The sequence below is a fragment of the Dermacentor variabilis genome, unplaced genomic scaffold (genome assembly GCF_050947875.1).
Source record: "Dermacentor variabilis isolate Ectoservices unplaced genomic scaffold, ASM5094787v1 scaffold_12, whole genome shotgun sequence".
NCBI lineage: Eukaryota > Metazoa > Arthropoda > Arachnida > Ixodida > Ixodidae > Dermacentor > Dermacentor variabilis.
In genome coordinates, this window is record NW_027460280.1 from 49147468 (window position 1) to 49162004 (window position 14537).

Here is a 14537-nt window from a genome sequence, read left to right on the forward strand (position 1 = left end):
ACGGCGTGCTTCAAAAGTGGCCAGGAAAGCCGCTAAGTCAGGTGTAGGCTGACAGCGAGTGGTGGTGTCGCTCATGGAAAGTGCTTAGTCCAGTTGAGTGCCCGATAACGGTGCCCGCATAAATTGAGGCACCGATGCGAGCGAGGGCATCGTACTGGGAGACGTCTTGCTGCGGGTTAGCATGACTGCTGCTGCCAAAATGTAATGGGAGTCCTGAGGCCTTGAACAGGTTCGAAGCAGTACACGACACACCCAAATCTCAGCCATTCCAAAAACCAACTATTTCCCTGACCCACTGCTCCTCTATCCTTCTGCTTGCCCTTCTCTTCCCGTTTGTTTACTTGCGGCGTTCTGCGCCGGACCACTGTCAGTTGCACTTCATTCCTAGAGTCGGGACACGTGTCAGGTGAGCTCCTGAGCAACATTTTGAAATGTGGTGAATGCAGTTTTAAATCATGGATCCGGGACCTCAAAGAGGTGTGACATAATGCCCTAATGCATTTCTCGCATTTGCCACTAAATCACAAATGATCTTTTTTTTATTGGTTGTTCTGCATTAGACCAACAGCCTCCTTTGCTCACATCTGCTGGTAGGCTTAGTACTGTGCAATTTTTAATATCGGATCTTCCTTGGTTCATGCAAAACAAATAAATATACACCACCTTCAGTAATGTCCAGCTAAACAACACTGAGCAATCTCTAGCTGTGCCAGCTGTTGGAATGTGGGCAATGACATAGCACCCTTCTGTTATCTGTTAGTGCATTGCATTTGATTTCTATTTTAAAAAACGCCATGGCAGTCTGCACAGTGTTCCACATTTTTAATTTGGTGTTGCCATAGATGATGACACATTTTAATCTATTCCAGGAAAACTGGGCGATTGCCATCACTAAGCTTAACACTGGACAAAGTTGGCACCAAGGGCCATTGTCTACATTTGGCAAAAATGAGATGACTGAATAGTCTGCAGAGGTACCTGTGCCTGCTTCCAATGGAAATGCATGTCTGTACTGGAAGTGCAAAGTAAAAAAGTACAAGTACAAAAAATCCACCAACAATTACGATACTCCCTAATGTAAAATTTGAGCGCAGCTCTAAACGTGTTTTCGTTTCGCAATATATTGGAAGGCGCGAACAATCTGTCTGATGCGGCACAGTCTAAACGAAATGAAGTGTGACACGACTGATTCGCTAATTGGGAGATCGTGAGAGGCAGCGTGTGGGTGACGTGTGGCCATGATTCCCAGTAGCCACCGCAGACAGACCTCCACTAATGCAGCACTTTGGTGAACAGACGATGGGTAGAGTGCCTGAATGCGCGCACCCCCCGCGAAGGGAGCAAAGGCAAGCGAGCGCATTGAGGCACCCTAATGACTACTCTGGCGCCATCTAATAGTCATCGTTGCCATAGTCCGTGCCACACAGCACTATGCTTTTCTTCTCATGCTTTCGCCATACCCTCCTCCTCCGCTTTCCGCCTCATGGGTTCCGCGTTCACTCTCATCTTTCACTGTGCTTGTTCGCTCGGTTACAAGGTATGACGCCAACGCTCACAGCAGGAACTGTCGCCTAAGAGCTGCGTTCTAGAAAATCTCTAACTGTTGTCATGAAATGACAATCGCAAAACATTGTATAAGCTCTTAATACTGCCCTTCATAATAACGTAAATTAGGAATGCTCCAAAGCCAACAACTTCATGACATCACTTTCTGCCAAGGCAAAAGATTAACAACTTAAAGATGATAGATGTAGAAAGTAGAACTTACGGGATTGAAGTCGATAGGAAAATAGCATGCACACACTTCAAACAGCGATTCTTCTAGTTCTCCTGGAAAAGAAAGCATTCACAATTTCAAACACAGCTACAGTTGGTTTGTTTTAAAACCTACTTCCAAGTTTCATGCTTTCAAGTAAACTTTTGATAATACGAGGGAGCAAATGCGCAACATAGAAAAGCAAGAGTTGCCAAACTGTACTGCTGGCTTCAAGAAAGGAATGAAGCAGCTACAGTCATTAAAGTGCAAACACTGGCTGGAATAAAACATGCTATTTATAGCTAACACTACAGTCATTCAATAGTGTCACAAAAAGAATTTATAAATGAACAAGAAAGTCAGTTCAGTACCGACATAGAGTTTTCATAGTACCAAGAATTGTGAAAGCAGCACAAAAGTGAGGACAACACCAGCAGAAGGCTACGTTTAGTGTATGCACAAAGATACACAGATAATTCCACCTAATGCTTCACAGGCACAGTGATACTGGCCACTACACAGTTAATGAAAAAACATAAAAATGAAAACGCAGCACTGGCTGCATGAACTTGAGCAGAATAAAGGGGCAATGACATGGTCATCAAACTGTTCTCAGTTTATCATTACAAAAAGAATAAAGGGGCCATTATGGTTATATGAACAACTAAACTGGGCTTTTACCACTCCATTCTAACCCTAAATTTCAATTTAACGTCATTGCCTCTAAGCCTGTCCCACCAACAAACCATGCCATTTTGGAATGGTTTGTTGGGAGAGTCCAGCATGGGCACACTGTGCTGGACTCTCCCGAGGTGCCTGAATGTGTACCTCCGCTCAAAGGGAATGCATTGGGCACCCTACTCTCCTTGCTCACATGCTCTGGTATCCATTTCCATTGCATTGTGCCCGCAATTCTTTCACTTGCACAATAACAACAGCACAATAACAACAGCACAAACAAGGGAATGCCTTCAGAAACTACCTCTAGTCTATCACCGAGTTGCACACGTGAAAACAAATCCACACGTATACAGTGCATATTGGCCACCCAGAATTCACTTTATTTTGTCACCCATAAGTGTTGCCAGACTGATGTACAATTCAGTTGCAGCACTAAAAAATTTAGAATACAAGTTTTCTGCCACACCTAATGTGCTTACGTTATGATGGCTTGCTGTGGAACCTGTATGGTTTAACATCCAATGCATAATTCAAGCTAAAAATTTGGTGTTTCCTTAAACAACAAAGAGTCACCTAAGAAGAGCAAGTGCTATGACATACAGCAGGCTCAAGTAAGCCACTCTTCTAACAAACTATCTGACTGCTGAACCTCTTTGATGATGCTTGGGAAAACCAGATGAGTTCAGCCTGCAACATCCTACGTTGCTCTCGACCACACCACTGCCCACTGCTTGCCTCCCTCATACATCTTCCTAGGCCTCCAAGGGGCCCCTCATTCTCGCTTAAACACATGATGATGAGAGACCATCCATTCCCATCTGTCTGTCAGCCTGTGTCTGTTTGTTAATACAGTTGAACCTCAATTTAATCAACATGGGTATAACAAATTATTGGATATAACAAAGTAAATCTAAAATGTCTCTCACTGAAATCAATGTGCAACAAATGTATGCTTACAACAAATGTCAAATACAACAAAGGTGTTTTTTCAAGTTGGATGTGACTTCATTATAACAAGGTTCAATAAGAAGTGTGCACTCTCATATCGCTGCCTTCCTCTGGCTGGGGTACCTTGTATAGTATTTCCATACACTTACATATAATGATTAGTTGTCAATTAGTACTGGTGCTACAGTAAGTGATGCTTAGTTGCCTGCCAGTACCACTGCTGCAGTTCTTTTCCACACAGTAAGACAGATGGGACTGCTGGCTCAAGCATCCAGCAATGCATTCGCTTCCCTGTCTAAAAGACATGCTGGCCTTCAGAGGCATAGTCTTCATTTAGCTTGATTTCTCTGCCTCACTTTATCACAGCTTTATAACTTTGCATCCACTTCACTTCCTCTGCCCTTCTACTCACAGTTTGCATTTAACAGTGTGCAAGCTATCAATAACTACAGAAAACAAAATAACAGAATGATAGCAACACAGACTCAAGCACAGACCTAGTGTACACACTTCTGATGCCATCAGCTATGAAACAAAAAAGTTGCCGTCAAACCGGCTAGCTAGCATGAGTGTCGTTGCTGGCAGTACTTGATACACTTGTTGCTGGTCTACTAGCATTTTCTTCAGCGATAACACCCGGAACACTTAATTTTTGTTGGAATGCAAATGGCTGGTGAATTATTGTGCCACACATTTAACAGCCAATGTGTTCAATCTCAATTATCAATATAAAGTTGAACCTCACTATAACAAAGCCACATCCAAATCGAAAACACCTTAATTATAACTAATATTTATTACAAGCTGATATTGGCAAAGAAATTTTGTTATTTGCTTCATTATACGAGGGTTGAAACAGAAATAAGGTTCCCAAAGAGCTCCAGCCACATGGGAAGGTGCGAGGCGAAATCCGGCAACACTGCTGCGCGCGGCTGTCCCCCTACTCTCGATTCCCCCCCCGGCCGCGCTTCACTGCGCTGCTCATTCTTGGCTCAGCAGCCGTCTGATATGGAGGTTCCCATTGTTGATCCCGCCAAGTGGGAGATTTGTTCCGCAATTCGCTTTTTGCACGCCAAAGGGACTCCACCCGTGGATATTCATTGTCAGTTGACAGAGGTGTATGGCGACAAATGTATGTCCGTTCAACACATTCGAAAGTGGTGCAGGGAGTTTAATGCTGGTCGGAAGGAAGTACATGATGAAGAACGGAGTGGAAGACCGTCAGTTTCAGAGACGGTTATCGATATGGTCCAACGCGAAGTGCTTCGAAACAGGAGGATCACCGCCCGTGAACGTGTTGCTCAGATTCCTGAGAGTTCTTACGGTACTGTGGAAAGAGCTTTGACTGAAAAATCAGGGTGTCACAAGTGTTGTGCTCGATGGGTACCAAGTGGCTATTGACATCAGACCACAAGGAGAAATGCCTTGACTGTGCTCACCAGTTTCTTCAAAAGTGTCAAGAAGATAAGGAAGGATTGTTGGACTCCATTGTTATGGGAGACAAAATGTGGGTGTTCCATTTCACTCCCGAAATGAAACAAAAATCCTAACAGTGGCATCACCCAGAGTCACCAGTTGCAAAGAAGTACAAACTCCTCCTGCTGGCGCTAAAGTCATGGCCAGTGTTTTTTGGAATCGTAAGGAGATACTGCTGATCGATTTCATGGAACGTGGGACAACAATCAACTCAGACAGTTATTGTGCAACACTAAGAAAACAGGCAAGTTATCCAGAACCGCCAGGAAGGATCACTGGCAGCCAGTGTAACGCTGCTTCACGACAACGCCCGACCTCACGTCCCGTCAAACCCAGGAACTTTTGACAAACTTTGGGTGGACTATCATGCCCCACCGACCGTACAGTCCAGATCTCGTGCTTAGTGATTATCACTTGTTCCCCAAGTTAAAGGAACATTTGAGTGGCCAACGCTTCTGGAGCGACGAGGACGTCAAAGAAGAGGTGAAACGTTTCCTCAATGGGTTGGCAGCGGAGTTCTATGACATTGGGATGGAAGACCGTCTACAAAAATGTGTAGAAAAAGATGGCCATTATGAATAAAAACAGAGCAAAGTTTCATCTTTTCAATGATGTAACAACTGGTATTGTTACACCATTTTTTTTTCATTCTGGAATGAAAAAATAAAATGGTATTTTTGTAAAGGTTAGCCACCATCTTTAGCGAGTTTCATTCATGCATTGCTTACACTTGTGGCTCAACCACGCCACCTCATTTGAGAGTGCACACAGGCTTGCTATCATTTTAGAAATGCCAACATTGTAAATTCACTGGGCTTGTTATAATTTTAGTAGTGCCAACACCATTATTGCTGTTTTCAACCCAATTCGTTCGGAGGCAAGCATGTCAATACAGTCGAACCCGGATATATCGAATTCAACAGGGATCGAAAAATAGTTCGATATAGCGAAAATTCAATATACAGATATAGGCCAAAAAAGCACTCACGATCATGAAAAATTGTGGCTTACCGATTGGAACAGCCGCGAATCACATAGCATGTGCACACAATATGAAAGCGCTTTATTTCACGGAAAAAAAATCACTAATTTTGGGCTGCTTTTTCGTCTGGGAAATGAAGTTTAAAACACTAGTCTCAATCTTCTCGAGATTGTCCAGGTGCGAGAGCCCAGTGCCTTCCATTTCGCTGCAACAGCGCCGAATCAGGCTGAATGCTGACGCCAGTTCAGTGGCTGTGCATGGACGCGTTTCTTCGAAAACACAGTAGCCCTCGTCGTCGCTGGAATCGCCGTCTTGAACGCCAGCTATTCCGGCCACAATGTCCTCATCAGCGAGGTCGGCTACCGCTTGAACTTCGTTGTCAGCGTTAATGAAGTCATCAACAGTAACTTCAGACGGGATGGCGCAGGGAAAATTGGACAAGTCGCGGAACGCGTCCTCCAAGCACTCATCGTCATCTAAAACTTCCGGACATTCATCTCCGGCCACTTCAAGGCCTGCCTTGCAAAAACAGTTGGCTACTGTGGCCTGCTTCACGTCGCCCCAAGCGACGGTGATCATCTGGATCGCGCCGAGCTGGTCAATCTTGAGATCGGTTCCCATGCGGAGGTTTATAAGGAGCCGTTGAATAAGTCACTTCCGATAGCCTACCTTGAATGCCTTTATGATACCCTTGTCGAGGGGCTGCAGTCTCGCTGTGGTGTTTGGCGGGAGAAACTTCAATTCGATGTGCTGCAGCTTGCAAGTCGTTTGATGGGCCGAACAATTGTCTACCAGAAGGCAAACTCGGCAGCCCGACTTGCCCAACTCAGTGTCCCAAGCCTGCAGCCATTCAACAAAAAGTTGACGTGTCATCCAGGCCTTCCTATTACAGCCGTAGCGGACGGGAAGCTGTTTACAGTTCTTGAAGCAGCACGGTGACTTGCTCTTCCCGATCACGAATGGCCGTAGCTTGCACGGGCCGTCCATGTTGGCTGCAAGCAGCACCGACACACGCACTTTGTTCATTTTACCGCCGTGGCATAAGGTTCCACGAAGAGCGAGTGTCTTATTCGGCAACATTTGCCAAAAGAGACCAGTTTTGTCTGCATTGAAGATTTCTGCAGGCGAAAACTTCTCAGTGATCTTCAGCCACTCCTCAGAAAGCCACTGCTGCATCTCCTGGCTGCTGACAGCCCCACTTTCGCCTGAAATGGCCTTTCCTACAATGCTGTGGCGGTTTTTAAACTGTTGCAGCCATCCAGTGCCACTGCAAAAGTTCTCTTCGCCAAGAGCCGTAGCAAACCATTTGGCCTTTTCGATTAACATCAGGCCATCCATGGGAATATTTTTCGCTCGGATTTCAAGAAACCACATATAGAGTGCCTTCTCTACTTTGTCAAAAGCAGCAGGGCGCACATGACACGCTCCCGAGCGACTTTCCTCACCTGCTTTAAGCTTGATGTCCTGCATGTTTTTTAACAACGTACTTAAAGTACTCCTCGGAATGCCGAATGCGTCTGCCACGGAGGACTTCTTTTCTCCATTCTCGACATGCCGGATTACTTCAAGCTTTCTTGCAAAGTCCAGATTCTTCCTCTTTTTTATGTCTGCGGATGACCGCAATCACACACGCTACACACGGCACGTTGAAACAGAGGTACGCACAACAGAATGCGCGATGCGCAAATGGAGCAGTCCGAGCGAAGCCTGTTCGAGCGGCAGTCAACGGGGCTGCGAAGGAACGACAAAGGGAAAAGAAAGAAGAGAGCGGGGAAAAAGATCGGCGGAATATGCCGTCGAAGGCGCTGTGTTCGTTTTTTGAGCCCTCTCTGGCTCTCTTGTCTCCCCTGGCCCACGAGCGACCGTGCCGACCCCTCACTCTCTCTCTCTCCCTTTTCCCAGAAAGCTTGGCTTGGAAACGTCGCCGCGTCTCCATGCTGCGCACTCTCTTCGCTGAGCTCCAATGCCCTTGCCCAATGCACACACCGGCGGTAGAGGAGGAGCGAGAGAGCTCGTGCCGGTGGGGCGCAAGAACGGGGGAAAGGCTCTGCGTCTCCGTCGCTAGGCGACGGCCGCGCATGTGCAGAGGAGGAGCCTGCTGACTGACTCTGCGGAAATGTTTTCCCCTGATGACCGGACACGAATGTCTTTGGGAAAAGTGCCCCTTCCAGGGGCGCGGCGCGGCGCAGCGTTCGATATATCGAATGTCCGACGAAAATGGAATTCGATATACTACGCAATTGTCCTATACTTTTACATAGTATTTTCAAGGGGGTAATCTGTGTGTTCGATATAGCCAATAATTCGAAATATGCGGGTTCGACTGTAATACCTTCACGAATATTTGAAAATCGTGGCAGCCGCATTTCAACGAGGGCAAAATGCAAGAATACTTGTGTACTTAGACTTAAGGTGCACATTAAAGAGCCCCAAGCAGTTACAATTATCCTGAAGCTCCCCACTATGGCATTTCTTATAACCCTCTGTATAGTTTCAGGATGTTAAACCTGAAAATGTAATTGAATTTTTAGCATTCGAAATTTCTGACCATCAAATAAATTTCTTGTAGTGGGAGACCTATATAATTACTGAAATTAAGAAGCACTTCCTAGCTAAATGGGTGCTTTTGATCACACTGGTATCACACTGAAGTAGGTGTGATATAAATGATGTTAACTGAAGTAGGTGTGATATAAATGATGTTTGGCTTTTGTGACACATTGCTTTTGAGGTATGCTTCCATAATGCGTTTATCAACTTGTGGAAAAAAGCACCGCACATGTAACCACTTCTTTTTTTTTCAGTCTTTTCCGTGCAGCTCAAGAGCAGTGCCCAGCTTTTCTACAAAATAATTTTATGCTGTTTTCTTGTAATTATTCTTAGGCTATGCAAAAGAATGTAAACCAGTTGGCACCAGTTTGAACCATTTTTTTGCTCTGGAGTTGAATCAGAAATTAACCATTTTTCTCAGAGCTGGAATGAAAACCGGGATGAAACATGTTTAAGTTTCCCACTCCACTGGGCATGGTGCCACTGGTTCAATTCCCAGCTACTACCACCCCATTTTGACGTATGCGGAAATTCAAAAACACCAACATGCCAAAACGGTGCATGCCACATGTTGAAAATTGGTCTGGAGCGTCCCATGGAGTCCAGGGATAGATTTAAAACGCAAAACCCAATAAGTTAATATTTTAGTCAACCTCTGCTGCCATTTTCTGTTACTGTATAGTCACAAAAAGAGACTAAGAAGTTTTGGCAATGATATGGCGCAATACACAGCCACTCAAAGCTAGAGTATGCTGCTTATTGTGCAGATAACGACTGAGTCCAACAAAGCACAGACTGCCAGGTGAAGCAGAGGACAACAGTTGTGACAAGTGAGAAGCATGCATGAGTCATAAGAAGACCGCATGCACATCCTGTACCAAAAAAAAATTACAATAATAAAAGCAAGCCAGCCTTTCTTGGCAATGAACATTCGTGTATGTGTGCAGTCAGGATCATTCTGGGTCCAGGGTGCACAAACACTTGTTTGGTGCACAGAGATGACCCTTCACAATAACATGTCAAGCCAGCTTGTTAAACCAAGACAGCACTCACCATCTATCTTACTCTAACATGTTTCATTTTAAGTATGTAGCAGCAGTTATAAGCAGCATGTTATGAACATGCTGCTCAGAAGCTTACCAAGCTTTCCATTCTACATCATAGCACTAAAGCACTGCAAAACAAAGACGCACCTAAAATAAAGTTGTTGCAAATCATAGGGATTATGGCAAAAACTTGCAAGAGACACCGTGGGTCCCGTTCGCCTTCAATTGCTTGAATGCAACCATGCACAAACTTGCTACCCATGTTATGCAGAGCTGAAAAAGAAAAGAAAGCAGAGAACATGCATATCCCTTGCATTGTCCAATTTGCATGGACACTACATGCTGCACTGGTACCCTCCGCCCGAGTGCACAGGACCTGAGCCGCTATAACGTCAAGCTATTCCAAACTTTTCAATTCCAATTTTGCAATCAGCCCTCGGCGATTGGTCAAAAACTTTTTTGAACTCCTCCACCCCGCCCGTCTGTCACGCAATGTCACGAAAACCGCGATAGCTCTCCATCTGATATGACACATACACACTGAAGATTGGACCGAACAAAAGAAAAATGGTTATTTCTCATTCGACACCTTTCTGCCATCAGCCCTCGGCTATTGTTCAAATGCTTTCGGGTTGCACCCACTTCACCTGCCTGTCACACGACGTCACAAAACCGCAAAAACTCACCGCGTCAAAGTAACTTGTACGTGTTAAAGATGCATTAATATGCAGAACAAAACTGCTTTTTTTTTTCTGAATAGCTGCAGGGTGCCCCGTTTCGAAAAGAAAAAAAGATAGCTGCCGCCAATCGCTCAGGCACTGGCTATTCACACCGGCCGGACAGCATGGCTATATTTGTGTACAATAAAACTTTTTGCGTGGCCGTGTAATGTTTTCGAGCACGTTCAGCACGTTTACGACGTCATTATTTGCTGAGGATCCATTTTAGCGGCATTCTTAACCTTCCGTTGCATGCCGCTGGAATTTTCGACCAGCCACCTCAAGCTAAGCAAGGGAAAGCGGACCAATCAAACGCTGGCACTACCACCTTCATCCAGTTACCAATTTTCAGTGCACTGGCTCGGCCCTGTCAAAATCCCTCTGCACTTGAGCAAGCCCCTAGCCTCTTGTCAGCCATTTAGATAAGACAAGCCAACCAGTGTAGGCAATGTAATTCGTTTTTAAAGCAAATAAAAGTGACCTCCTATAAACAAGGAGAGCGTTTGATTGGTCTGTTCAGACAACCCTGTGGGTGCTTTTATGTTTGTCCCTAATCGTTTTACATGCCGTTATTAGATGATCATGAATAACCAACTAGCCCAAATTTCCACTCTATCATTTTGTATGAAGTGCTTTTATTAATTTATAAACATGGCACATCTGAAGCAGGCCATACATGCTGTTGCGTCTGTCAAACATCTTCCAATTTCTCTTCAGTTGCATAGGTCTGCATTCCTACAGCGGTGGTGAAAATTTGTGTCTTTACTACTACTATAACTTGTACAAGTGCTACCAATTGCATAACATTTTGATATAGCTTTCCCAAGTAGTAGTGCTTGTTTTCGAGCCATACAGAACTGAACACTCCTTATTACTTAGACAAACAGAAATGTCAACAGCAAGAGGAGAGAGAGCCAAGTATCCTAGCCACAGCAAGAGAAGGCTTTTACTAGCCTACCCACCTGATGTATAATTAAGCAGCATATAAGCTAGCATCCTGTAGACGAGGTAGCGTTCAGCCTGGAGAAGCCCAGGCATTTGTACATCATAGAGGATGGCCTGAAGTAACTTCTCAATTTCGGTATCATCCACCTCGTCTTGGTTAACCTGTAAAAAACATAAGGTTAAACCCTCTTCAAAAGGAAACAGTCATAACATATGTGTTCTATACAGCAGCAACTCATCTTTTGATCACTTACAAATACAAATCTATAGGAATGCATGTAGCTTTTTGATATTAAGTTGAAACATACAACTAAAGCTACATGCACAATTCTTTTTTCTGCATTAGGCACACTGCTTTTTGGACAACAATTATTGCTGCTGTGCATCGATTTGATGCAAACAGCAATTTAGTGCAGATAACCATTATCGGACTCAAAGTTATTTGTGCAAGCATAACAACTTGCACAAATGCACCATGGAGGGGCATAGAAAGCCTTCTAAAAGTACTTTCTCACAGCAATCTAGCAATAATTTTTTTTTATTTTTGCTTGCATCGTCATCTCCGATTAATTTCTTATTCTAACATTATCCTTCTCATTCCATTCTTCCAATAGAGCATATTGCACCTTTCACCTGAAACAATCTACATTCTTCAAGCCCATGTGCTTCAATCTCATATGACATGTCAAATCCTTCCATGTTTTTCTTGAAGTATATGCACACCAATGGCAGTATGCACAAATGCCTCACTGTATATCTAAAGCTGATCCAGGCACTTTATATATACCAAGGTTTCCAGTGAGAAAACACACTAGTAGGACCTGGTGGATTTCCTTACAACCCCAACAGCTCTGCTCTACTGAGCAGCATATTTGCCACAAAAAAGATACACAATAAAGAAAACGGGTTGATGATGGCATAGGCAGCCATCGCCTATGTGTCTTCCTTTTTGTGTTCGTCTTTTCAGCTACTCATGTGTCTATCACCCAATACCAACAAGGCCAAGAAGCAATTCCTATGAAGCTCTACTCTAGACACATTCACTAGTGACAGCACCATGCCCATCATAAGCCATGCTCAAATATTCTGTTCAGTCAATAGTTCATTAGAGGCTTAATTTTGAATACAAAGGAAGTTATTCAACATCAAGTTTAACTTGGCCCATTAAACACATTTTTCTGAATAGACATTGGAATGCTGAAACAGTTTTCTCTTCATTTTCACTTGTGCGGCTGTAGGGTAGTGGTTACAATGCCTCACTGTAAACCCCACTATTACTAGTTTTAGCTACCACCAAGCATACTCAGGGTGTCTACCAAGTTGACATTTTCAAATTCCCTGAGTTTTCCAGGTTTTCCCTGAGTGCCTTTGCAAAATTCCCTGAGTGACGCGGAACTATGTTTTATGTCGAGACGGGCTGAAACCATATCGCCCAATGCTGTCGCTTTCTAGTAAGCATATGAAAAAAATTTTTTTAAAAACCAACTTAGTCGAATTTGAATACTAAGCAGTAGTGTTTATGTTATTCAAAAAGAGAATAGAAGGGAGGTATTAGCAAAATGCACAGCAAATAAAGTCTTCGAATAAAAATGCAAATCAAGTTGGACATTCTCAAATACGAATAAAAAGGAGATGCATATGGAAGCAAATATTTTCGAATATGAGCTATTTCTATCAACTGATAGCAAGCTCACTGGTATGAGGCACGAACGTTGTCACAATTGAGATTCCCTCTCAACAGCTCGTAAGTCAACCTCAACTGTCCTGACATACTCTCAGCCCGCGCACGACGCCTCAGTGTTTTGTTTCACTGCGTTAAAGAGTTTATTTTGGTTTGGATGAGGGACACCTGCATCTCGGCATCAGCCAACACTTTGCTTTGTTGAGCTCAAGCTTCTTCAAAACAGCAGCAGCGCTTCCTTTCCCGTTCATTCCTCAATGTGTAGGTCCTTTCTGTTCTTGTCCTCCTTCCACCATTCGTTCGCCCCACGGACCATTCGAAGCACCTTCTTGGTCAGGTGCACAGTCCACGTCCAATTTTTCGAACTCCCTAGGGGCCGCGAAAACGTCCGAAAAATCGGCCAGTTGGAAAAAATAAATGCATGTCATTTACTGCCGTTAAGGGCTCAAATGCAACAGGCACATTCTAAAATGCTCTGAAGGCCTGTCGGTACACATATTAGACATATCGGTGCTCGTACTGTGACAGGAAATACCGGGTGCACAAGTGTATAATTAAGGAATACATGCCGTTTCCCATGGCAAAAGCCCCTTCCCACACTTGTTATGCTTCACTGCAATACTTTTTCGTGAGCTTCACCAAGCAAGATTTCTGTAGAGAGGCGAAGCCGACTTTCGGAAACCGGCATTATAAAACGCCCCGTGCTTACGAAGCTTCTAAGCCAATCGCAAGGACCACAAAGGCAGAGTCCGGGCTATTGCTGACAGCAGCGAATTCTTTCAATAAAAAACAAGACACCCAACGGCAAGAAGCTTCATAGCGATCGTCGAAGCAGCTAGGCCTAGCGTTGCCGCAGTGATGGCTACAGCTGCCAGCGGATCTGCGTGCGAGAGCGCCGGTTCGAGGCGGCGAGGTAATCAAAATGGCAGAAGTGGTGGCTTTGACTAATGCCATTTTGGACATGCGGTCATGGTAAAACGACCGGAAAATCAGACGGCGAAGAGTTCTTGCGTCCGAAATTTCCGACGTTTTGATACATTGACTCTAGGGGGTACGTGGTGGTGCCGCAAAGCCGTCCAAATTATTGAGACTCCGGAAAGTCGGACTTTGACTGTACACTGGTAACTCCTCCAGCCGACAACAGGGCGTCAAGGACGATAAATTACAATTCCTGTCTGTTACGCGAGCCAGCATTACTGCGAATTTCGACCCTTTCAATAAAATTACAGCTAATTTTCCCTGATAGAAGCACAAATTCCCTGAGTTTTCCCTGAGTTTTTCCAGACTACTCAAACTCCTTGAGAATTCCCGGTTTTCCCGGTTGGTAGACGCCCTGATACTTTTATATTACAGTCTATTTTCATGATGCACATGCATAGTTCAGATTTTATATACCATATCTATTAAAAATTAACGTCTCGACAAAAACATATTAGTTGAACGAAGTGCTGAAAGAACAATTTCTTCATTGAGATGGTGTGCCATGCTTTTTTTTCCCCCAAAATTTTTTCTTAAACAATAGATTTTATAACCTTTGTTGATGCTGTCATATATTCAATAAAGGGACACTGAAAGCAAATACTAAGTCGACATGGACTGTTTAAATAGCTTTCCAGAAACCTCGCAATGCTTGTTTCGTGCCAAGAAAAGACCTAGTTTGCAAGAAAATTGTGTCTGAAGGGTCCGAATACCTTTTTCAAAATTCAAATCTTCTGCCACCCAACCGCGGGAGTGGTGACGTTGCGTACACCAT

The 14537-nt window shown here is 44.2% G+C and overlaps 1 protein-coding gene across 1 annotated transcript in view; it reads right to left on the reverse strand.

The window, feature by feature from the left end:
* Positions 1-14537, reverse strand: part of Mms19 (MMS19 nucleotide excision repair protein) — a 94223-nt gene that overhangs the window by 70254 nt on the left and 9432 nt on the right. Inside the window, exons 5-7 of the mRNA XM_075677303.1 lie at positions 11121-11265; positions 9587-9712; positions 1769-1830 (exon numbers count right to left, since the gene is read on the reverse strand). Coding sequence (XP_075533418.1) covers positions 1769-1830; positions 9587-9712; positions 11121-11265 — 333 coding nt within the window. The remainder of the gene's footprint in view (positions 1-1768; positions 1831-9586; positions 9713-11120; positions 11266-14537) is intronic.